The sequence below is a fragment of the Aplidium turbinatum genome, chromosome 8 (assembly GCF_918807975.1).
Source record: "Aplidium turbinatum chromosome 8, kaAplTurb1.1, whole genome shotgun sequence".
Taxonomy (NCBI): Eukaryota; Metazoa; Chordata; class Ascidiacea; order Aplousobranchia; family Polyclinidae; genus Aplidium; species Aplidium turbinatum.
Genome location: NC_137479.1, coordinates 5,958,898 through 5,981,850, shown reverse-complemented (window position 1 = coordinate 5,981,850; position 22,953 = coordinate 5,958,898). Strand labels below are relative to the sequence as shown.

The following is a 22,953-nucleotide window of genomic DNA, read 5'->3' as shown; positions in this document are numbered from 1 at the left end:
AGCATAATTTTTAGCCAATCAGAGCGTTTGAAATCCAGAGTCAGACAAAAGTCCCTGCAACTTCAAGCAATTGCGAACCTTCTCGACATATTTAAGCCCTGTACCACAATTTAAATTTGGCGATGGGATGGCGCACGGATAAGGCGTTGGCTTTTCAATTCTGCAAACCTTTGACTCCCGGCTAAGCTGGTTGTTGAAAACACCGCTCACCTCTACCCAGGGTGTAATAAAATGGTAGGCGTAGTTGCTGAAGTAAAGGCGGCCGAGAGAAAGGAACTGGCCACCCTACTCTCCTTAGGGCCGAAGGCTTAGCACAATGAGAACCTTATCTTCTCATACCCAACACTTGAATCAAGTATGGGACCCACCTTTACCTTTTACCACAAATTAAAAGGCGGCCGAGAGAAAGGAACTGGCCACCTACTCTCGTTAGTGCCGAAGGCTTAGTATAATGAGAACCTTATCTTTTCAATTTTCATGCCCCGATGCTTGGATTCAAGTATGGGACTCACCTTTTTTTACCACAATTTAACTCTTTAAAAAATCCTAAACTTATTTTTCAAAAAAATTGCACTTTGTTTTTGACAAAAGCTTAATGTGAAATAGTCTTCATTCATCTTGGTGTCTTGGCCTAAAGCAGAGAACATTTAACTCCATTTATTGGTTCGGCTTACGGGTTGCGATCATATTCTTGTGACAAACATAATCACGTGACGAAAGCTGCATTGGAACAAAAGCAAATTAACGTAAACGGTCAAGGATTATTTTTGCTGACTCATGATTAGATCAACAAAAATTACTAGATATTGATTACAAGGCACAGAGAAATAATATAATTGATTAGTGACATTTGTCGATTCGATATTAAAAGCAGAAGATCATGAAAATATTTGATTTTTACAAGCAAGTTTACAAAATGTCAAAACAAAGCAAGCAAGCGTTAGTGGAGCGAAAATGTGTCGATATTTACGTTTAAATACGTAAAAACAACGTATAACACGAGCAAGCTGGACACGCAATGTGTTATTAACAAGAATATAAACTATTAAAGTTGGGCAATATCCACCCGATATTTCAAGACATTGAAACAACGAAAAAATGCATAATATTGCGATTTTCAAATGGTCAGCAGTCTAACTGGTTTCATAATTTTCTTTCTACATAAATTCAACGACAAAATACATATAAAAGACGCAAGAATAAGAGTCATCAGACTGTAAACAAACTATACAAAGGAGACAAGGAATACATTGGGTGGTGATCAACAAAACGATGACACAATTCATTTTGGAATTTTTCAATTATCGTTCCATCTGTGGTATCTATGTTCTGTACTGCCATCTAAATTTACTTTTCACCTCTTAGCTTCAGCTTTATAAATAACAGGCTATTGCCATGTTCTGGAAGCTGCAACATATTAGAACTTTATGGTGAAATGGTCTAAAGCTAATTACACGGGAATGATGCGTTCCCAACCGCAAAGTTATAATCAATAAACGTTGAAATGATGTTAAAAAATCTAACGTTTCTGGCGGGTCTTTTACGTGGTAGACAATAAGCAGACAAGTACGAATAGGACCAGGGCATATATAGAGCTGTAAACGACAAACCACTCAAAAATCAGTCTGTTTTTACATTGAGACAACGTCTGCAGACGTGATTTGCTGACGGCATCCTTATCGAACAAAAAATGAAGTTTTTGCATCCAACGAAAACGATCGTGGACGTTTTACGGATGCAAAAATTGCATCTTTGTCAACAAAAAGTAAAAAAATCTGTCGATCTAAAATTCAGTTTTTTGAAACGTTGAATAAACATTTAAATAACTAAAGTTTTGACCAACCTACCAAGCAACTCAATTTAAAAAAAACGTCATTTTTATATATTTCAACGTGAAAACACATCAATCAGCGTAACAATGGCAATTTTTTATGGTAAACAAGCGTTTACTTAACTACTTAAACGGGAATGGGGGGCGAAGCTGTGTTGAATTTAAAAAACAAGCTCGATTAAAAACGTCATTTTTTCATATTTTCAACGTCTTCTAGCGTCATATTTATGCAAAAGTAACGTTTTTAATGGAAAGTTGTTGTCAGCAGCGAGTATGTACAAATGCAAGCAAAGGTTTCGTTATATTTGTTTGTAAGATAATAATAAAATATAACAAATCCACGACAAACCAGCAACAAAGATAGAAAAAAATGATCAAAAATTGTAATAGTTTGAGAACAAATTGTTTTGATATGTATCATTGTAAAGCTGCTTCGCTTGTTAACACGTTGCTCTATTAGACAAAAATACGTTGATCCGTTTTAAAAAAGTTAAATTTTTGAAATGAATACGTTTGGCCAGCATAGAACATAAGAAGCAAAACTTCAGCGGTAAATAGCAGCCGATCGTTGGTCTGTTCAAAATCACTGATTTTGATACAAAGAGTCGAAACATTTTTTTACAAAATCAAAAAAGTTTTGTTGGTTGGATGAAGAGACTCGTCTTCCACCAGAAAGCTGATAGAATTTACGCAAATTTAGCATTTTTCTAGATAGTGACAACGTAAAGTGACATATGATTATATCATCCAAAAGAAGATTTATAGTAAGTGTCCCGTTACCAAAATCCGTTTTTTTACGTTGATTTAACGTCTGTAGGCGTTAAAACAATGTAAAACGAACGGATTTTGTTACCTGGGTAGCATTTAAGCAACAGTTTCCACCCAAACAAAAGCCATACAAATTTTACCATTGGTTTTTAAAAGGAAGTCTTGATTATATCTGATGAAAAGGGATTGCCTTAGAAAAAACAAAGCAAGCATTCAATAATTCTTTACATTTCTTACGAGCAAACAACAAATGATGTGCTCACATATCACCTTAGCATTAAACTATTCGGAAGACGAACTTTAGAATAACTTTTATGTGATGTGAGTAATCACTCGTAAGTGGAATAGTTAGTGATTAGTAGCTCCAGTGCATATCTCAAACAAAATAGATTTGCAGCGACGCTTGAACTGGTGACTAGTGCTACAGGTGGGATACCAATACAACATTTTAGAAAAAACATTGGCGTAAGATAGGATGCACTGGTGAGTATATTGTATAAATTGCATCATTTCAACGTAAGGAAATAATAGAATGCCATTGGAAGACAACACCGTGATGCAGTGACGTCAGGATTTCGACAACATTTCGTTGTTGAAGTGACAGTTTGTCTTCAAGTGCTGGCAAGTCAGTTCTTTTTCTACGCTAATTCGATGTTTGCAGACGTTGAATCAATGTAAAAAAAGGACTGACTTGCTGATTGGCAACTATTTTTTTCTGAACTGTAATAAGTCTTTGAACGAAAGTCGTTGTTGAATCAACGTAAAAAGGATGATTGATGTCAGATGATGATGACCTCACAAAATGGCCGCTTCAGTCAGCGATGAGATTCGGAATAACAAAATCTTAAAGGGAAACCTCTTCAATTCGCTGTTTATTCGTCATCGTATAAATATGACTCGTCATTTCCGGGATCACCTTTAAAAGATTTAAAGACTTTACAAACTTGATTAGACGACATTTTGCTATGCCGTATTCAAAAGTTTAGAACTTTTATTGTATTTTACACATTGATCTAGAAAATATGAGGAAGTTTGAAACAAAACTTCGATAAAAGATTATCAGTAATCTTCAATACAATAAGTAATGGTGAAAAAACTCGAACAAGAATATATATTCGAAGCAATTTACTGCTTCACTGAGAAGCATCGCATATCACACCATTACTAATTCATTCGTCACTCAACGTCGTTAATAATTAATTCTTTAGTGAATAAGAAATAGTGAAAGAATCGAGCTCTCAATACTGACCTTCTTCATCAGAAGAATGGAGGCTGATGTCTTCTTCAGATTCAAAACGATTATCTTCAGATTTGGAGCTCTCATATTCTGCTTCCGTCTGCTTCCCTCTCCGGGAGGAAGAGGTATCTTGCTCTGGATCGGTTTTCTGAAGAAAACATATAAATATTGGAATATCATCACTGAAGTATAATCAATCAATCGATGATCAATCAATCGATGATCATGAAAATAACAAGTAGAATTGATTGATTCTGATAATCAAATGGTCATCATTGATTTATGGTACTTTAGTAAATATATTCCAACAAGTAGTTCAAAATCAACTGCTGTACTTTTCAATAAGTTTAAAATATTTTCGTTTTAAAAACATTGTGCGTAAATAATATTATCAATTCTAGTTCATATTTTTATCATACGTACACTTATCAGACTTTATGAATTTGACAGGTACGTTTGTACACCCGCTACCTTCTAAAGTTTTTGGTTTTAAGAAGAAATCTTCAAATCAAAATATAGAAAACACCAACACGCGTTTGGGTATCGGATAAAACTCTGCGCAAAATGCCTGTCCGAGAACTTTCACCGAGATTTAACAAACGTGTCCTTATTTGACGCCTCATCACAATTCAATTGACGTGATTAAACTTTAATTTCGCTCTGAACCCTCTTGAAGGCGTTGTGCATTGTGCCACACACAATCGAGTTTCAAGTGACACAATGTAAATTGAAAAGAATTTCCTTTTACAGGCAAACCTTCCAAAGAAATAAATTATTATCGACGTCACAAGCCAGCGGCTTGAGCAGCTCCACCTTTTTGTTTACTGTCGGGATTTATATAAGTGCTAGGTGGCGCAACACCACTACTATGAGAACCTTCAAAGACTAAATGCTCCGGCATGCGCAGGACGCAGGTTCAAATCTCTCCTAAGGTGGTTATTTATAACGTGAGCCCAATATCCAGCTGTTTCAGAAGGGGCTGGAGAAGCAAATATAAAAAGTTATCAAAATGTGGTGGAAGCGCGATGATGATGAACTAAGCGCAAAGGTGCATGGAAAGTCAAAAACAAAATCAAAAGAAATGTAATAACTCAAGAATAAACGAGGTTTCATTCTAGTTAAAAAAGTTTGAGTTTGTGATAAGTTTCTGACAGAAAAGCATTCAACATTTTATGTGACCTCACAAAGAACATCACACAAGCGTTCATTATGATCATGATGTAACGTGAAAGCAGAACAATCTGTCATTTGATCAGTGACCTCAAACGAAGGGTGGCATAGGGTTAAACTCACCTGTTGGGAGGCGGCCTTGTTCTCGAAAAGGTTCTTCCGGTTCGACATCTCCGAGGCCTGGGGGCAAATAAAGGTTAAAACAACGTTGCAATTACCATAAAATAACTCCAAGCCAGGCGAAGCCACAGAGGTAAGGTCGTGACTCGATAACCTCATTCGTCAGTGACATCATTTGTGATGTCAACAAGACTATGAAAAGTGACGCAACTTTACCGGATATTGCGAATGTTAGCATCTCAGTTGAGTAATTCACCGTTTTTACATCGTTTCAACGCTTAGCAATGTTAAAACGATGTGCAAAGGCAACTTTGCTGACCCGTGCATCACCGGTGCAAGATAACAAACCGGGCTTCAACAACCAGGCACCTCAAGCAACTCTGCATAACCTACGCCTGGCACCATCAATCAACCGAAAAATTACCAACTTAAAGTTGAGAAGAATCTTATAGAGTTCTCGTTTCGTAGAGAACTTAAATAGCTTTGTTGGAAAGGAGCGATCTTCCTGGCGTCAGCACTACCTGACTACTCACTATAGAACAGCGAGCATTGTGTTTCGCTAACCATACCGGTGTAGCCACCACACTAGCCATCAAGACTTTTCCAAAAACATGTGCTTCTCGGCAGTCATCTTTGCCAAGAAACGCAGCTTCCAATTTTATGACGAGATCGCATCCATATCTTTACGTGCGCTCTTTTAAAACGAGCAACGCTCAACAAAACAAGAGAAACGAACAAATTTATTAATCGTTTTATGGATTCTGTGATTTATTATCGATTATTAAAGTTCATCTACTTGGTGGCTTAGTGGTTAGTGTGTTCTCCTCTGAAGCGGTAGGCATGGGTTCGATACCTTGTCGGGTCATACCAAAAACTTTTTAAAAGTAAAACTGAATCTTATTCCTGCTTGGCACTGAGCAATGGAATGGATTCGGGTGATAATGTACTCAGTTGCGTCTCTATACGGCTGCATTGACACTGTCTGCTTTGTAAAGCGCTGAGGAGCAATGCATTCTGCGATGGATACAGGGCTATATGAAGACAAGCATTATTATTATTCACCGTCAAGTTTTTTTACTGATCACGTACGCTGCAACATATCCAAGCGCAGAGTATTGCCACAGTGAAGCATCTACAACAATGGAAGTTGGTGCTCTTTGACGTGTAGTTGAAAACCGGTTGCTCATGCACTTGCGTCAGTCAACGCGAAATCGACGGGAAACTACCAAAACGAAACGGATGTCACATGTTGCTCACAACACAATTTCAACATCCACGCACGTAGGTAGGAAACCATTGTATCCTTCTCATGATCTACAATGTGGTTGTGTAAAGAAAGAAGCGTTCTTCCTGGCTATCAGTACAAGGCTGAGCACTCACTAGTACAGCGAGCAGTTGCGATTCGCCAACCATAACGGTGTAGTTTCCACGCTAGCCATTTAGACCATCCAATCAACTTTGTTACTCGGCAGCCGATTGAAACGTGGTTGATTTTACATTGATTTGACAATTTGGTGATGTCTATTCAGCGTAAAAATCATGAAACAGTCAACGACAAACATTTCCGGATGTCGATTGCAAACCCGCATCACGTGGCGATCGTTGAGTGACGTCACACACAGGGGGAGTCCACTACCAATGCATGCAGCAGACCTCGAATAAGCTGGGAGCAATTGATACAGGATAACTGTAGTTAGAAGACACGTTTCAGGTAAACGTCTATCCATATATTTTTTATATACCCTGTTCATTGACATGCACATAAAAGATATAAAATTCCATGAGATGGAAGAGTATCATTTGTGGCTTGAACATTTTCAAAGAGTTTTAAAAAACAACTGCTGGTTGAGAAAGCTGTCTTGATGAAAGAACTTATCGATAACATGACGTTCATTTTTGTCTGGGGGCCAAGCCAAAACTCGTTTGCGGTGACAACACTTTCTATTTTTCTTGCAAATTACGTTGATATCTTTCTCCCTTGCCAAAAAAACATCACAAACACAAAAAACGTGACGAAATTTCTCCATTAATTTACATCATTATTGCAATACGTCAATCAAAAGTGTCCCAGAATAACGTTTTCAGACAAGGCAATAAAAATCGGGCAATTACGTGGTAAAAAACGACTTTCTTATGATTTTCAATTTCTTCAAAACGGTGAGCAGTGAGCACAGTGCCACAAAAAGCTAAAATTGTCTTTTCACATCAGTGGAACGATGTAAAAAACGGCAACTATTATTGGCTGGGAGGAGCTTGTTGGTATTAAAGCCAAAAAACACCGGCGTGGAATCAGATGTGGACTTACCACTACGACATTTGGCTTCTTCTGGCTAGCTTGTGTCTTTGGTGTATCGGCACCGATGTTCTCCCACTTGGCCCGCCTGTTGCCCACGCCTGATGACGGGAGGTCAGCCTGGGATGGAAGAAAAGTTGAATCGAACACTTTATATTATTTTTCATTATCGCGTGCGGTGTGCAGGCAAGCACATTATCACATGTTTAAATGAAAGGTTTGGCTTTGTTGCCTTAGTGCTGAAATCCCAAGAAAAAAAAAATTAGCTTTTGAAATGAGACATGACTGTACATTTTGTACAATACATAGTGGCGTTAAAGAGAATTACTTAAATGCAAATTCAACCATTTAATAAAATTTAGTAAATACAAGCATGATACAGCTACTGCCAATGTATAGATTAGTGAGTAAGTTATTTACATCATAGAATGGTGGGAACTGGCTTAGTAAAGGAATGCGTAATGTGTCTATAGTATATCTACTATAACTACACTGTATTATATTTAAATATAATTGGCAAAAGTTAACGTTTTGCTACAGTCTAAACACGCTTCAAGGAAAGCTAATTGTTGAATGAGTCAAAACACGTTTTTCAAATAAAAATTGCCGCTTTTATTTTGCAGTTTCGGCATAGACTGCAAAACACACAATTTCACACTGCACAATTCCTTACCTAATTGATACGGTCTAGTCTTTAACGTAGGAGTCTGCTTGTGGCAGAAGAACCCGTCTTCCCAGACAGCAAACCAGTCGCATTTTAGATTGATGTAAAAAGCGACTGATATGCTGTCTGACTTGTATGGATCAACACCAGGTGTTGACAAACAATGACGACAAACCATTTCAATAAAAATGCGCCAAGAACAATGTGACGTCAAATAGAACATTTTGGTCAAACAGACGTTTTACGTTGCGTCCGCTCAGGCGTCCACAACCGGGTTGATGTACCCCTAAAGTACCCAAATTCCAAAGTCTGATCGAAAAATATCTGTTCGGGGAATATACTTTTATACTCGGGGAATTTATGTTTGGCTCATGGTAAGCTAAAGTAAAAAAAAAATGAAACCTGATTACTAGCTGACATGACCAACGACCATTGAACAAAACAACTTTGGTTCGGGCTTTACCTTGGCCTTGGCTTTCTCGCCGGGGGTCGCACCTGTTACTTCACCCTTTTCCCATTGGTTGAGTCGGTTGAGAACTCCGGTTTTCATAGCAACGGGGGATTCCTGTTCGGCAAAAACGTTTGTTTTTTTACAAAACGAAATCTTAATCAGCTTAGTCAGCGTAATAACACAATTAACAGATCAAAATCGAAATCAGTTTCGCTAAAACAAATAAACTGAAATGAAACGGAGGTTGCTGATTGTAGATACGGATGTGTGCTTTGAAAAGAGTATTCAATACAGTAAGATCTTGGGCAAATCACCGTGAATTTACGACTGAAAAACTTACAATAAAAAATACTCCAGACTCGTGATGAACTCTAGAGACAAGGTTCGAACACATGTTTTAAAATACAACTTCCCTTAATACAATGTAAAAAAAAAACATTACACCACGACGGTGGTTACCGTTTTCTTGGCGACGCTGTCTTGTTGTGTTATCTTCAGCCATTGGTTCTTTCGACTGGAAAACCCAGCCGCCCCTTTGACCTCATCGGCGGCCCTAGTGGACCTCACACTGGCCGATCCGACTTTCCCGCTCTCCCAGAGGTTCTTCCGTGATGAAACACCGCCAGAGGTCGCTACAGCTTCCTGCAAACAAACAACATCCAATTATCAACAAGGGACATTGTGACAGAGTGCCCCGGAGCAACTGAAACGCTACCTCGCCTAGCAAATCTACTTGTTTATACTTATTTACGTTTGCAGATGTTGAATCAATGTAAAAGAGGACACTTGCTTAATGCGACACTCAACTTATCTGCGGCGAAGCAATATAAACCTTCGTGATGTCATCAACTTGACCACACCAGATGCGACATGAAAATGTCATGGAAGTGGATTTAAATTATTAAATTATTATTAAATTTATTTATTGCTAGGTCTCATCGTCGCCATTCATGAGAGAAACAACGTATCAAAACTGCAATTATTGTAGAAACGACCAAAAGTGTTCATACATGGAATTGATTTATTATAAACGATTATTTTTTGTTACTTAAACGTTTGAGAGCAACCAAACAGCGCAACAGAAAGAAGCGACGTCTCACAAAACTGAACAGGATTTCTTGGAAAAGACATGATTCGGTTACGTAAGAGAAGCACGTTGCAACCTTCTCAGTAACAAGCGCAAATGCTAATCGCATAAAGCACTTACACCTATCTCCAGTCAGCAAAATAACGTCCTTTCTTCATCGTTTCAACGCCATCGGACGTTGAAATAATGATAATAAGATATTTTTTGAGAATTGGATCTACGCCTAGTCTGCTAATCCAAAAAACGTGAGAGAAATACACAACAGCTGTAAGTAGACAGGTGTCATCCATGCAGTGTCTAACTGTCATCCCACGAAACTGAACGGATTTCCAAGCAGTCCTTTGAGCCATCGGGTCGCATACGAAGAAAGATAGATTGGGGTATTTTTAAACTGTCCTTTCAAAACAAACTCCAACTGTTGAAACATTACTAGATAAATTCAAAATTTCGCTTATAGATATCCACTGATATATTTAGAGACCCACAGTCATTTTGTTAAAACAAGAACAGTAAAATCAAACGAGTTCAAACCAGCTTGTTTCTATAAAACTTATTTATATCTGAAAGTGAAATCGATAGATGAAACCACATGACTTGAGGTTAAATTGACTCAGCACAAGATGGCATGAATCAACAAACTCAGCTTATTTTTTGTGCCTGTGACACGTTTTTTTTGAATAAAACTCTTTTCATCATATAGTTGGGAAGATTTAGATTAAGCTAACAGGAAAGCTAGAAGCCAACCTTCAAGTCAACCTGTTCTAAAGTTGATTAATTTCGCTTGGTAGCAAGTCAGCGTGTGTTCACATGATTCCTTTCCGTGTCCGTGAACTCGATTAGAGTATTTTTAGTTATAACGCAGTAGCTGTGTAAATGAAGTTAGAAGGTCGTTTGAAGTAAATAAGTTTCGAACATTTCTAATCACAAAAAATTCTTTGCGATTGGCGGGTTGTACTAAAATACTAATGCATCCTCTCAACTCAGCCAACAAACCAGTTAGTTTACCTTGATTCAACGTTTGCAGACGTTGCATCAAGACAATAAAATGACTGGTTTCGGGCTGGAAACTTCAAGTCTTCAACCACCCTGAAAAGATCATTTTCTGAACAAAACATGGATCAACCATTAAAATCAGACTAGTTTTAGAATTCCGTGCAATGATATGTCATACAGAAGTGATCATGTAAAACTCAAATTGTTTTTCAATCGTGATTGCTTTTGAACACTGCTCAAAGGTCTTAGCACTCAAGAGACAATGGCCGGGGCGATATGCATTTACAAACCACACGGGTGCTAAACGGGCTTCTTTGTCACGTTTGAGTCATTTCAACGTCAGAAAGTGTTGATTCCATTGTACACTGAAAATAAATTTAGCAACAATCCCAATCAAAAAATAAGTCCTTTTTTTTCGATTGACTCGACGTTTGCAGATGTTAAATCAATGCAAACACGATTGATTTGCCAGTTAGGAAAAGCAAAGAAATTCACAATAACCTTCTTCGTGGACTTCTCGCTGGATATCACCTCTCCTCTCTCCCACCTGTTGCGACGATTGCTTACATCATCTCCAACTCTTCCTGGAGTCCCACCTGCCTTCTTCACTTCCTGGAGAAGAAAAGATCATTGTTCTGAATTGAATTGCGCTATTTCGAGTGGCTGTTACCAAGCTAGCCAAATTGGTTCTTTTTACATTGATTGAACATCTGCATAGATAGAATCAATGTAAAAAAATGTTTTCCTGCTGTGTAGGTTATATATTGAAATAATTCAATTGCATGAGTTTAGTTTCTTTGAAGCTGCACCTGAATAGAAGTTGAGAAAAAATGACGTTAGAAATGCAAACTAAACGGAAGCTCATTTTGAGCGAAATTCAAATTTAACTTTGGCATGAAACAAACAACGCGAGCAGGCTTCAGCTGCCAACTCAAGCTATGAGGTAAAACGTAGCAAAACGTAGAATCAGACCCGAGTTCACTTACAAAACAGAAAACCAGTCGTTTTTTACATTGCAGTCTGCAGACGTTGAATCAATGTAAAAAACGACTGCTGTTTTGGTTTGTACCCTCACCCCACGAGAATGATGTGTGTGCTGTGCAACCGACGAGAAGATGGGTCGAAACAAACCAAAGACAAAAACACTTTGCGCGTGGGATCCTGAACAACCCCAGGCAGCAAATTAATCATTTTTACATTGATTGACATAAATTAGTGTAAAAAATGAATAATTTGCTGTCTGGTACAGTACTTTAAAGAAGACTTGACAATCTAGCAAGAACCTGGTGGGATGAAACACTTTTCGGGCGTATGAATCCTTTTTCACATCGAATCAACGTATAATTCGATGTAAAAAGTACAGAATTGCTGGCTGGGAATAGGCAACTAAAAGTGCATATTTCGAAAAGTTAACTTCGTTTTTTTTTTCGGTGACTTCGGTGACTGCGCCCGAGTCAGCAGTTCCATGCTCAAAGAATGGAAGATTGTCACTCGTTCACTTCAGCGCAGACTTTCTCGGTTCGAGAGTAAACAATCTCTTCGTCTGTGTTCCCCTAATTTTTAATGAACTCCAAATGACATGCCGGGTGGTAAAACCAAACTGAACACGTCTAGTAGTCAACAACACAAAGAGGTAAGCATCGGCTGTAAAAAGCAACAAGCACGACGCAACCTTCAACGTTTCCCCAAGATACTGTGTCAGCGTCTTTTTAGATGACACGATTGCTAACGAAGTGACATTCATCTCGAGTGGGCGATGAACGGTTGAACGTAGTTTGTATGTGGGATGGCATTGATTACGTAATAAAATGCATGGAGTTCCTGCGTGTGGGACGTGTGGTAATGCGTTGGTTGCAGGTGGGTTCCCAGACAGTAAACCAGTCGTTTTTTACATTGATTCAACGTCAGCAGACGCTGAATCAAAGTAAAAACGACTGATTTGCTGTCTGGTGTTTGTTTTGACACAATTTGGAAAATGTTACGTTGTTTAGCGTCCACTAACAAAAATTAATGTAATGAGCCCAATAGCAGAATTGAATTGAAATTCATTTCATCAGCTTAGAAGTCAAAACAAGGAAGCTACAAAGCGACCCAGCCAGCAAGTCGGACCTTTTTCTGCACTGATTAACACTTGCAGAGGTTAAATCATTGCAAAAATAAGCTGACATGCTAGTGGATGAATCATGAGCAGATTTGGAGAAACAATGACAACTAGAAACGAGTGAAATGTGACATCAAATGCTCTCACATTTCCTTCTATTTCGGTACCGCAGAGTTCACAAGTCATCCAAGCAAGATAATAAAACTATCCGAATAAAACTAACTAATTGTTCTTACGGTAGCAACTGGTTACCTGTTTATACAGCGTATTAGTTTATACTTTATATTCAATTTACAGCCAAGACGTTAGGATATATTTGCGCAACTTTCGCTTCATTACCTTCTCGCTTTCCAAGACTTCTGCCCAAATGGTGAATCATCTGTTATTTCAATTGATTCAATGTCTGCAAACGTTGAATTAATGTAAAAAACAGATGATTTGCAGTCTGAGTGATTTGGCAATTTAAGACCGTGTTATAAAGGCCAACAATTTCTCATTTCTCGAAGTCAACATGCCACAATCTAATAAGACATTTGTACAAGGACTGACCTGCTTCGTTACTTGCTTCGTGTACTTCTCAAGACGGCTGTCCAACTTCCCAACATGCTGAACAGGCGCAGCTTTGCCTGTCTTTGGCCTGAAACAAACCGTTAAGTTATCATCGTGTGTTCAGGGATCATTGTGCCAAAATATTGCTCGTTTATGTAGATAAATCCGGACCAACCGTAGAGCAGTGGCCCCCGACCAGGGGTCCCTAGATTTTTAAGGGGTGATTGGGATTTTTAAGGGTTTAGGAGATGCCTTGATTTTATAAAAATTAAAATTTAATTTATAGAAATCTTACTTTCAAGAATAATTTTGTAAAATGCCCCCTCAGGAACACACTTCCAAGTATAGATACCCACAGGGGCAATACTTCAATGAAAGGGTTTTTATAAGTACCCAAATTTGGGAACCACTGACATAGACGTTGATAGAAAATAAATTATAAGTTGACATCCTACCATTTTGAAATCGTGTAATTTAATATCGCAAAATCGGGAAAGAATGAAATGTTTCTTTTAAATTCTCAATAATCCTCTTCATTGCTAATCACAGTACGAAGGATGCCATCACAAAAATGGAAAGTCTTATATTTCTAGATAATTACACATAAATTTGCAAATTAATTCCAGAATAATGGCACCCGAAGCGTATTGAGTCGGTTGTTAATTACTTGGAATTAAACTGGTAATTTCCGAAAAGTTTATTTCAAAAAGCCGCAACTTTAGGAAAGAGATATTGGCAAGAACATGAGCACAACTTGAAAATGAAAAAAAGCCATAATTAAACTGAACCGATGGAGTGTTTCCGAACGGTTTTCTATGGCTATTTATTCTTTAACGAATTAGAACATTTTTCAAAGTTTTTTACAGAATGGAAAATTGCAAAATGTCATAAAAATATTGATCAATCATTAAAACAACTTACGATTCAGTGATGTGTTTATTCAGTTGTTCCACCTGCAAATGGGAATAAAGTTTCAAAACTGGAAGAAAAACATTTCTAAGTAACATCGAAAGGTCTTCTAGAGACACAAATCATTGAAATCGATTTGAACTGTGAAACTTTAGAATGACATTTTAACAGGAAACATCGCACGGGAACCAGTCTTTTCCAATAATTGTACCAAAACAGCTAAACGGAAATCTAACACACATTTCACACAGCCCAGACAACAAAATCCGCCATTTTTACATAAATCAATGTAAAAATGACGGATTTCGCTGGGAATGTTCACAAATAAACTCTACACTTTCACGTTGACGCAATATCTTATAATTTTGAATCAATGCAAAAACAAATAATAAACGTTTACATGCTGTTAGATTCACCTTATTCAGTTATTCACAATGTGGTTTTGCAGTTATATTCAACCATCCATGCTGTTGCTATCCCCCACAACCAATGATATTTTAATGGAGATATTGTTTTCTTGCGTTTAAACGATACTTGCTAACGCTACTAAAACGTGATAAGCTATTTTTGTAAAAGGCCACCAAATAACAGCCACCTTGGCGAGGATTGAGGGTTTGCAAGCCAAAGTGTCGGAAAAAAGTTCATAAATAGAACAAAAACAAACGTTTGAATCAGGTTGTGATACAAGCTACGTAGCTACTTGTTGGCACGACAACCCAATCAGAAAATAAATGGTCTTTTTCACGTTGATTCTCCGTATGAAGACATTCAACCATTGTAAAAACCACTAATTTTGATAGCTGGGTACTGTTGCAATAAAAAGTGGGGACTAAACTTTGAAATGTCCATGAGTCAGTAAATAAGTTTTTTTGTGTTTGGCATTGCATTTGTGAAAAATGTGTGTGATCGTGGCCTACGATATAACACGGCCGGATATCGTGCCGCGAAGAGAAAAAATTAGAGGGGTAACGCTTTGCGTCTGGCAACACTGTCAGTTCAATTTTCACCATTTAATTTCATTCTCTGAAGTTACTAAACTGTAGCCTAAATGTAAAGTGTTGCTGTTGCAGAACAGCTCCTATAAAACCAAAGCTTTTAAAATGGTATCTGTTGCAAGAGTAGGCACTAAGTAGCACCAGTAATCATACACCATTTTAACATCTTTGGTCTTGTTAAAACCTTTGCTGTAGCAAGCAGTATCAATTTTGCTGACAAAACAGCAAATGTAATTCGGAGTGGCTATTTTTACCCACATATTGCCATGGTCACAATCAGGTTTTGCCAGAGTTAGGATTAAAGTTAGGATGGGTTAAGCTAAGGATCTTTGCCCAGGACTAAAAAAATTTCCAAAATACAAGTTTTGTTTTCAACAGCTTTGAACTTTTCTCAAATTAGGGCAGAATTCCTTATCTGGCAATGCTATTAAGCCATATCTAATCTAATTTGAATTGCTGATTGGAGCAGCTTGTTAATGCTTGAAGATAAACAATAACAATAATATAGCGATAACTTTTTGCACAGAAAATATTACTTAGCAATAGTGCCTAACAGGTTAAGGTTTTAGTGCAGTGATGACACCACAGGGTAGACGTATATTGTGCTGCAGTACTAAGTTATGCTCTATGTTATAATCTGCAATAATGGGAGGTATTACATTATTAGTCATTAAATTGTTCAGTTTTGTGATGTGATCTAGGCCGTAGTCAGGATCGAGAGCAGCAATTAAATAGTTTGCATTTTTTCCAAAAATCCTTTTATTAACATTTAATAATTTGATGTCGAATTTTTGAAAAATATCCTTGTACAAAGCCCAGAAGCAACCAAACTAGAGGAAATTTTGGCTGATATTCCAAAAACCACTTGGTTATAACCAGTATATATTTGTCAAATGTCACAAGGTTGAACAGACATAATCATGCACATTAAAATTTTTCTGTGGAAGTCAAGTGCCTCATTTTTGTCAATATAGCTACAGCCTTGGTTTAGATAGTTTATGTGCTTATACTGTAATTGTACTATATTAATTATAAAATACGTTTGTAGCTTAAGCAATATTTGGAATACCGTTAATCGGGGTGACTTTTGACAGTCAGTGTGACTTTGACATTGATTATATCAAAGTCACACTGAACGTCAAAATTGAACAATGGTGTCCAAAATTCTGTATAGTTGTGTTTTTATGATAGTAAATTTGTATTTTGTGTTGTCTTTGTAGATACTGATTAAGTTTGATACTATACTGTAACAATTATGCCACGAGTCTACAAACGGAAAGCTGGGTCGAGGGGTATCAAACTGCATATACTCAAGTAGACCTAGAAAATGCTGTGGGGCAGGTGCAGAATGGACGATTGACCATTCATGCTGCATCGAAGCAGTTCAAAATACCATATGGAACGGTTTGGAACAAGACACGTCCAACAGTGAAACATGCAGGAAAACCAGGTGGATAATCAGTGTTATTGGCTGCTGAAGAGACAGCACTCGTAAAAGTCATCAACCACCTAACTGATTGGAAATTTCTATTATCGTCTTCTGACATTCGTTACCTTGTACAAGATGTTAATCGACAAGGTAAAACCATAAAAATCTTCCGGGAAAACCTGCCTGGTTGGGACTGGCTAAAAAAATTTAAGGAACGTAAACATCTAACACAACGACTTGCTGACAATGTGAAGCCAAGTCGTGCTGAAATTAGTTCAACTATCGTGAAAGAATATTTCAAAAACATGAGGAACTGAATGGGGTAAAGCCCTAAAACGTGTACAATTATGATGAAACCAATGTAACAGACAATCCAGGGGCTAAACAGTGCATTGTGAGAAGAGGACTTCGAAGAGTGGAAAGACATCACACTCCAAGCAAACCGTGAGCATGATGTTTTGCGGAAATGCAGTGGGAGAGTATCTCCCTCCGATGGTCGTGTATAAATCAAGGAATCCCTATGCTGGTTGGACGGAAGGTGGCCCACCTGGTGCATTATACAATCACTCAGTTAGTGGTTGGTTTGATTCCACTACGTTTGAGAAGTGGTTCAAGTTGTTTCTGGACTATGTAAAGGAGAAGCCTGGGAAGAAAGTGCTTATTGGGGATAATTTGGCATCACATTTCAGTACACAGGTGATAGCTGATTGTGAAGAAAATGATATCAAGTTTATCAGTTTAGTACCCAATGCAACCCATCTACTTCAACCACTGGATGTTGCCGTATTTGGGCCAGTAAAGAAGATGTGGAGAATGATACTGGAGGACTGGAGAAAGGAGAGCAGAGTGAGGGGCAGCATACCAAAGACTGTGTTTCCATCGCTTTTGAAATGACTGTGTAACCAGATGGAGGAGAAAAATGAAAACCTTGCAGCTGGATTCAAGGCTTGCGGTCTAGTACCTCAGGATGAGCAGCAGGTGCTTAAGCGTCTCCCTGATACAAACAATAATCCAACTGAGACAGTCCAAGAGGCCCTGGGAGAAGTTGTGGCAAACATGTTGAAGGAGCACCTGTCTCCACCAGCAACAACACGTCAAAAACGTGGCCCCAAAGTAGCAGCAGGGAAGGCATATACGTCTGAAGACATAGCTGCACTAAAAGAAATGTCGAAGATGCCATCTAGAACAGGATCTGGAAGTACCAGTAGTCAGAGAGGCAAGAAACGCAAGGTCATTGAAGTACCATCAAGTTCTGAAGAAGAAGATGAAAGCGAAAGTGACAATGACGGTAGCTGTGATACTTTGCCACATCCAATTTTCAAGTTTTGGCTGACCAGATTAGCAATTGAACCAAGCATATCAGCGTATGATTACAATTTTATGTTGAATGCTTTTTAACGCATCATTATGTCCATAAATTGTTCAGAAATGTAAAATATTTTGTCTGTTAAGCATTGTAAAGCTGTTAGTATATGCAACTTTGTGCAGAAAAGTTACCCCTCTAATTTTTTCTCTTCGCGGCACGATATCCGGCCGTGTTATATCGTAGGCCACGGTGTGATGTATGGTCGGATCAGTAAACTGACCAGGATACTTCTTCAGTAGGACTATAATTTATTGCTTTAGGATATTGCATCGGTCTTGGGGGAGTTTATACGATTGCGTTATTATTACGTTACATTATTTTTGGAAAGTAATGCGTACTTTGGAACAACCTACGAGTCTTCTTGTCACGTGTGCAAGTCACGTGTGAGCGAAAGACAAACTTCTTGACCATAAACGCTTCGTCCAACTTTGAATTTTTGCAACAATTGTGGACAAACTTGTTTCATGGTACTTGTGAGTTCAACTGAAGACCTCGATTATTTTATCAGCGTTTTCTTTGGAAAAGCGAAAAAATAAGTTTTTAGAACGATGAGTAGACAATTTTTGTTAGCAATAATACGTGGTGAAAGTGAAACCTAACCGCCAATTAAGTTAGACTATCGTTTAACATGGCAAGCAGTTATCGCTGACCTAAATGGTGGAAGATCAAAACTGTGATGGTTAATTATTTGTAGCAAAGAAGATTTTCGTTCTTTTCAAGCCAGCAAAAGTTTGCCTTTTCACTCTGTGTAGACGCCGCTACACAATTAAGCGATGTAAAAACGGCAGGTGTCGGATGGCTGGGTTGATCGCAATCGCAAGCAAAACCTTTGGACAACCAACCAAGACAGCAAAATCTGTCATTTTTACATCGATTCCACGTGTGCAGACGTTAAATAGGGGACCACCACACAAAAGAAGTTAATAAAATTACGAGTTCTGGCCAAAGAAACGTAGCTACTGCATCATTATATTCTTTCATTTATGATCGCTTATTTGACGGTACGCGAAAGGATGAGGATTGTTTTAAAACTTAAAGATTCAAAATTTACATTGTTGACAGTAGCCATAAATTAAAATTAAATTAGCACAGCTTCGCTGACATGTAGTGTCCTTATTTATTCAACTTTTTAAGAGTGTCCACATTGATGAAAGGTCGCGAACTTAGGTAGAAGAAAAGCTGTCACACTTAAGACTTGACGTGGCGGAATTTTATCTTCTTTGCTCTTGTGGCTTTGATGCCAAGTGGTATTTATTGCAAACAAATGGACAAGGCTGAAATAACGAGAGCTCAGATCTGCGATCACTGTTAAGTGGTTTGATACTGGACTGATGACCAATTTGAATAGATTTCGCGGAAATCACTTACATAAGTAATTAGATGTGTTTTTGCCATTTCACAAAGTAGGTATGGCATGTCTCCAACCGCGACATCAAATTACACGCTTTTTTTATTTCTTTCACGTTTGACAACGCAAAATCAACGTAGATGTTGTTGATTTTGGCAACGTAACTTGGTTTTGCACGATTCACAGAATTTAACTCGGGCAAAGAAACTGATGGATTTAATAAGAAAACAAACTTCTTGAACGCAAATCAGTCATAAGTGAATATTCCTAAGGCCTGCATGAGGTATGCATCTTAGTGAAAAAAATCAGTCAGGGACAGCGTGAAAATTGGTCCTTTTACGTTGTTTCAACGTCCATTCATTGATGCAAAAAGCTTAACGTTTGGACGGTTTGCGCCTCTACATGGCTGCGCTGACCCTGTCCCAGACAACAAAATCCATCATTTTTTCATTGATTCAACGTCTGCAACGACGGATTTTGTTGACCCTGTCTGCTTTGTACAGCGCTGAGAGCAATGCATAACTGATGGATACCGCGTTACATAAAATGTTGTTATTAAATTGATTCTACAACTATGCTTCGATCATTCAGGGCTAGATGCGTGAAGCTCATCCTTCGATCAGTAATCGACAATTCTAATCAGTGGATTAAGGTTGGTGCATAATGAAATAACGTAGTCCGCGGATGAAGCTGCGTAATCTTCCTATTTGCTTAATCTGTGAATGATCCAGTGCTGTTGCATTCAAATCTTTATGTAAAATAACCAAGTTTGATGGATGGGGGCCATATCTGCGTACTCAGACAGCAAATCTGTCGTTTTTTACATTGATTTAACGTCTACAAACGTTGAATCAATGTGAATAATGAGGTGTGGTTACTTGAACTTTCCAACCCACCAAAACCAACGCACTCAAACTGTCTGTTTTGGAATGATGTTATATTGTAACGAGAAAATGCGAGAAAGATAACACTGGACTGTGATGAATAATTTTACGTTGATTCAATATCCAGATGTGATGGATCAACGTAAATACTGCACACTTTCTGTGTCATTGAATATGATACCTTTGGTTGTTTGCAAAAATGGAAGTTACAAAAATTTGATGCAAACATTGAAAGATGAAATTTTAAAACAGCCCAGGAAACTGGGTGCCTTTTTTTTGGTTCATATTCATTCAACAAAAGTGCTGTCAGTTTACGCTGGTTCGACTAGACACGAAATGCCACTTCACAAACGTCAACAACACAACTGCATGCTTATAAATAAAGCAATTCAAACCACAGACAAGTCAACAACAGCAAATGGGTACAGATCACAACAACGAAGAACGAAAGAAAACTTTGCTGACAGGTGAAAAAGGCAACTCTGGCGACGCCAATATCGTCTACCTCAAATACGATATGAATGTCGCCTTTTTTGGAAATGAAACTGACTCTGTACGTCGAGATTTAAACCTTTTATGCTATAATTTTTTCTGCCTGATGTGCCCTAAAGCAAACGTTTTTGCAGAAAGTTTTGCTTTGGTTTGATTTGGCGACTTCGATGAACCGGCCATTGAGATGCGATGTCAAATTTCCGCCCATTCAGTTTCTATGAAACTTGAGCAAAAGAATTCTATCTTCAGCGACTTCAGGAATTGTATTTATGGAAATGTTAGTTTAATTGACAACAGACGTCTCGTTGGCATACAAAGGTCGATACAATGCTAGGTAAGGCACGTAGCAAAATTGTTACATAACCATGAAATAATCGTTACTTTGATGTTAGCCTATTGACTTTTAGCAATGCAAATTTTACAAAAAGGGGAATTATCAAGCCTTTAAAACGAGTGATACCGTGGCTTTATAATCACCGGATGTGTTGCAGATGAAATTAACTTTACAGACGGGCGTGTGAAAATGCCGCCTGCAAATAGAATAACCGCATGCATCTTTCATGCTGTAACTCCAAGTAATTAGACATTTGTAATCTTTTTTGAACAGTTCGAACGCTCAGTAATCGTGGTCGTGTGTGTCAAAACTTCCAGACATTTTGAACTGATTGCAATATTTATCTCTGTGACTTCATGTTGGAAAGACACATACATATCAGTGGCACATAATACGAAGTCATTTACACAAGAAAGTTTTGATTTTTAATGAATTATTAATAAGAATCAACATTTTAAGATCATGCACAAGTGCTAGTTGATTTGAAACTTTCAGTTAAGTCGCCCGCTCCTGGTTAACAAAGCCTCTTCGTTATTACAACGTCAATAAATGTTGCACCGTAAATGTTGTACACGACTCCCATGCGCATGGACAATGTTTACAAAGCAGTATGTATGGTAAATGAACATGCTCCGACAACAATGGTAATAAGTCTCTTGTGCTGTGGATTACTGATACAAAACCACGATCAACAACCTTTCTTTTGAATCCCAAACCCATTGTGGAGCGAGGTGATGGGAACACTGAAGGGAAGTTGGAAGTGATAGAGAGATATTAAAATACGGCATGATCACAATTACAGCGTTCACATTGCACCAACCCTCGAGTCCTCCGCGTTTCTCGATGATCTTGATGAGGAATGGGGACAAGAAGAAGAGGAGGCATCGACGAAGTTCACAGTGGTGGCAAAAAGTATCTTTCTCTTCGATGGTTTATCGGATTCAAAAGTTTTCGCTGCTTTATTTCTTTGCGAATGACAATCCGGTGTCGGTAAAGAAGACATCTTGGAAGCATTCGGGGATGAGATCACTGAGGAAGATTCTTGATTGCTGAGCGATGGTGCTTTGAGAGATGGAGTGCAAGAAATGGAAGCATCATTTTTGTAAGAAAGCTCATCACATTGTAGAACAATTTCATTTTCATTGCCAAAAGAAGAAAGTCTTTCAATACCATTTGGAAGACTTTCTGCCGAAGGAGATGCTTTGGAGTGAGGAGAAATCGGTGTAACGATCGATTTATTTTCTTCATTGATTTCCCTGATTGATGTTATGTTCCTTTTATTGTTATTAATATTTTCGTTGCGAGAACCGGGCCGCCTTGAGCCAACGGCATTGCTGTAGCACTTTGTTGTATTGCTCGTTTCGCTTGGCTCTTCGTGTATAGCTGGTTTTACAAATAACTTGGCTTTGTCTCGGACACTGAGACGTTTTCCACGCTGTGGAATCCCAGAGGATTTGTTGGGAGAAGTTTCAACAACCAAATCTTTCGTATTGGGGTCCAATTCTGCTAAGAATGACTTTAATTCGTTGCTGCTGCACGAAGCTTTTTTGCTTTCAAGCTCCGATAAAAAATCAAAAAGTTCGTCAGCTTGTTTCTCCATGGCATCGAGTGACCTTCGTGACTGCTTCTTTCGGTTGATGGGCCGTGTGGGCTGATACAATTCAGGGGTGTCTTCTGCTTCGTTGGTAACACGAAGGCCCCGTTGTTCCTTGGACATGTAAGCACTAAGCACGCGCACGCTCTGCGTACGTCTCGGCACAGTTGGGGGTCTTTCAAGAGCAACTTGGGCGTTCATAATTTGATGTTTACTTGTAGAGTGGGTAATAATTTTCTGCTTGAAAATATCTCTTCTCAAAGGTTTACTTTTTGTGGTGAATGATATCTCAGTCCTCTGAAAGTCGTTATCAATAATATTACAAAACCGCTTCCGTG

At 38.2% G+C, this 22,953-nt stretch overlaps 1 protein-coding gene and 1 pseudogene across 1 annotated transcript in view; one reads left to right on the top strand and one right to left on the bottom strand.

The window, feature by feature from the left end:
* Nucleotides 1–642: 642 nt before the first annotated feature.
* LOC145775431 (uncharacterized) overlaps nt 643–22,953 on the bottom strand; it is a 39,310-nt gene continuing 16,999 nt past the window's right edge. Inside the window, exons 10-18 of the mRNA XM_082586727.1 lie at nt 14,186–14,217; nt 13,265–13,352; nt 11,116–11,226; nt 8,994–9,176; nt 8,547–8,648; nt 7,432–7,539; nt 5,130–5,186; nt 3,849–3,984; nt 643–3,515 (exon numbers count right to left, since the gene is read on the bottom strand). Coding sequence (XP_082442853.1) covers nt 3,472–3,515; nt 3,849–3,984; nt 5,130–5,186; nt 7,432–7,539; nt 8,547–8,648; nt 8,994–9,176; nt 11,116–11,226; nt 13,265–13,352; nt 14,186–14,217 — 861 coding nt within the window. The 3' untranslated portion in view covers nt 643–3,471. The remainder of the gene's footprint in view (nt 3,516–3,848; nt 3,985–5,129; nt 5,187–7,431; nt 7,540–8,546; nt 8,649–8,993; nt 9,177–11,115; nt 11,227–13,264; nt 13,353–14,185; nt 14,218–22,953) is intronic.
* Nucleotides 16,424–21,799, top strand: LOC145775393 (uncharacterized; annotated as a pseudogene).